Below are 3,285 nucleotides of genomic sequence, written 5' to 3'. Positions count from 1 at the left end.
CTCGTCCTTCCAAAGTGTTGGGATTACAGGCCTGAGCCACTGTGCTTAGCCCTATTCATATAGTCTTTTGATCAATGCCTGCCTCTTCCAAGAAGGTTTGTTAGCTCCAGGAGGGCAGGGGCCATGACTGTTTTTTGCACTGCATTGTTTGTTTTACCAGTGCCTAGTTTAGTGACTGGCACATAGTAGACTGACACATATATACATATAGAATATATGGCTGGGCATGGGGGCTCATGCCTGTAATCCCAGCACTTTGGGAGGCCAAGGCGGGTGGATCACAAGGTCAGGCGTTGAAGACCAGCCTGGCCAAGATGGTGAAACCCATTTCTACTAAAAATACAAAAAAATTAGCTGGGCGTGGTGGTGAGGGCTTGTAATCTCAGCTACTCAGGAGGCTGAAGCAGAGAATTGCTTGAACCCAGGAGGCAGAGGTTGCAGTGAGCCCAGATCACGCCACTGCACTCCAGCCTGGGCGACAGATTGAGACTCCGTCTCAATTAAAAAAATATATATATATGTATATATATAAAATACATATGTAGTAAATATATATAATATATATGCGTAAATATACATATATTCATGTATATGTATATACATATATTCATGTATATGTATATACATATATTCATGTATATGTATATACATATATTCATGTATATGTATATACATATATTCATGTATATGTATATACATATATTCATGTATATGTATATACATATATTCATGTATATGTATATACATATATATGTGTGTGTGTGTATATATATATATATATATATATATATATATGGAATTACTTCAATATTCTGCAAGTGCAGAATGTAGCCATGACATGAGAAGAGGTGGGTATTTGAAAGCAGGGATTTGGGTGGGCACAGTGGCTCATGCCTGTAATCCCAGCACTTTGGGAGGCTGAGGTGGGCGGATCACTTGAGGTCAGGAGTTCGAGACCAGCCTGGCCAACATGGTGAAACCCGTCTCTACTAAAAATAGAAAACAATTAGCTGGACGTGGTGACTCGTGCCTGTAATCCTAGCTACTTGGGATGCTGAGGCAGAAGAACGGCTTGAGCCCAGGAGGCGGGGGTTGCAGTGAGCCGAGATCGCGCCACTGTACTCCAGCCTGGGCAACAGAGCAAGACTCTGTCTCAAAAAAAAAAAGAAGAAGAAGAAGAAAGCAGGGATTTGAGTCTCTTTTGGTTTTTTTGTGTGTGGGTTTTTTTTTTTTCTTTGAGATGCAGTCTTGCTCTGTCACTCAGGCTGGAGTACAGTAGCACGATATTGGCTCACTGCAACCTCTGCCTCCAGGGTTCAAGGGATTCTCCTGTCTCAGCCTCCCGAGTAGCTGGGACTACAGGCACGTGCCACCACACCTAATTTTTGTATTTTTAGTAGAGACGGGGTTTCACCATACTGGCCAGGCTGGTCTCAAACTCCTGACCTCATGATCTGCCCACCTCTGCCTCCCAAAGTGTTTGGATGACAGGCATGAGCTATTGCGCCTGGCCGAGGGTTTTCATTTCATTGATCATCCAGCATCTTGCTCTTGATTCTAGAGGTTCTGAGAAGGTCCCTTGTTTCTTTCCTTTTTTTAAAATATCTTTCTTTTTTTTTTTTCCTTAGGAGACAGGGTCTTAATCTGCTGCCCAGGGTGAAATGCAGCAGTGCCATCATAGCTGACTGCCACCTCAAACTTTTGGGTTCCAGCAATCCTCCCACTTCGTCCTCCCATGTAGCTGGGACTACAGGTGCATGTCACCATGCCCTGCTAGGTTTTTGTTTGTTTGTTTGTTTGTTTGTTTTTTTAAGATAGGGTCAAGGCCAGGAGAGGTAGCTTACCCCTGTAATCCTAGCACTTTAGGCAGCCAAGGTAGGCAGATTGTTTGAGCCCAAGAGTTTGAAACCAGCCTTGGCAACACAGAAAAACCCTATCTCTACCAAAAAAGATATGAAGATTAGCTGGGCATGGTGGCATACACCTGTCATCCCAGCCACACCTGGGAGGATTGCTTATACCCAGGAGGCAGAGTTGCAGTGAGATCAATCATACCAGGCCACTGCAATCTAGCCTGGGTGACAGAGCAAGACCCTTGTCTCAAAACCACAACAACAACAACAAGTAAAAAAAGATAGGGTTCCTCTCTGTTGCTCAGGCTGGCCTTGAGAACTCCTAATTTCAAGCCATCCTCCCCCTTGGCCTCCCAAAGTACTGGGATTACAGGCATGAACCACTGCACCCAGTCTATTCTCTTTTTATTGAGATAAGATTCACATAAAATAAAATTAACCATTAATCATATTAAAGTGTTCAATTCTTGGCATTTACATCCACAATGTTGTGCAACCTTCTCCAATGTCTAGTTCTGGTAAATTCTTTTTTTTTTTTCCATAATTTCTTTTAAATTCTTTTTGACTTTTTCTCCTGGTCTTCTGTTATCCTTTCTGCAGGTCACTTCTTCAACCCCTTCATTTTCCTGGTTTGTAGTTTGCTTATCTTGGTTCTACATATGAATCCTTCCATAAGTTGTACCAAAAGTATCATTGGAGATATTTTTCTTCTTCTTTGGCTTGAGAGCTTTTGGCATTTTCATAGATAATGTATAAAGGTCATCAGATGCCAGGTGTGTCCTCCTCAGAACCAGATTCAATGAGGGTCCTATCTCTTCCAATTCAATCCGTGGTGTTCTGCAACCAGATTTCTTCAACAGCAACTTATATCTTCGAAAGTAAATCTTCCCATTCAGTGCAGTGAAGTGCAGAACATACTCTAATCCAGCCAGGCAGATATTTGATACTGTGGGGCCTCTGAATAAATCAGTAAGAAGACTTTTTAGTCTTCTGTAATCTTCTGTTACATTGAAATTATCACCAGCAAATATTAGCATGGGTTTTGTTCCCTCAGGACATTTACTATTCTTAATGTCTTTTAGAGAGACAAAATTCTCAATACCTAATTCAATCATATCCAGCACATGGTAGTCATACATATGACCTATTACTAGATTATTTGGCCGCTTCTTATTATAGGAGCCAAACATGAATAAAGAACAATCTGACTTCTTTGAAAGTAATTCCAGTGATGTCTGATCCTCAAAAGGTCTTGTAACATTTTTCTTTTTATACAGTACACCGTATGGTTTTTTCAGTGCACATACATCTTTAAGTACTTGTGTCACTGTTGCATTTGCATTTCCCCCTTTAATCAGCATTGCATTTTTAATATTTTCATTGAGTTTTGGTTCTCTCTTCTCAAGGAATCTCTTGACTCTTTTCATTTTGG

The 3,285-nt window shown here is 41.1% G+C and overlaps 1 protein-coding gene across 1 annotated transcript; it reads right to left on the bottom strand.

Moving 5' to 3' along the window:
• Positions 1-2,411: 2,411 nt before the first annotated feature.
• On the bottom strand, positions 2,412-3,285 carry LOC458444 (ribosome production factor 2 homolog). Its single transcript, XM_054674688.2, has one exon. It carries the CDS (start codon positions 3,278-3,280, stop codon positions 2,507-2,509), a length of 774 nt encoding a protein of 257 aa, XP_054530663.1. The 5' UTR covers positions 3,281-3,285; the 3' UTR covers positions 2,412-2,506.

Source organism: Pan troglodytes, chromosome 21 (assembly GCF_028858775.2).
Source record: "Pan troglodytes isolate AG18354 chromosome 21, NHGRI_mPanTro3-v2.0_pri, whole genome shotgun sequence".
Classification (NCBI taxonomy): domain Eukaryota; kingdom Metazoa; phylum Chordata; class Mammalia; order Primates; family Hominidae; genus Pan; species Pan troglodytes.
The sequence above is the reverse complement of the archived record's forward strand: the minus strand, read 5'-3'. Positions and strand labels throughout refer to the sequence as shown.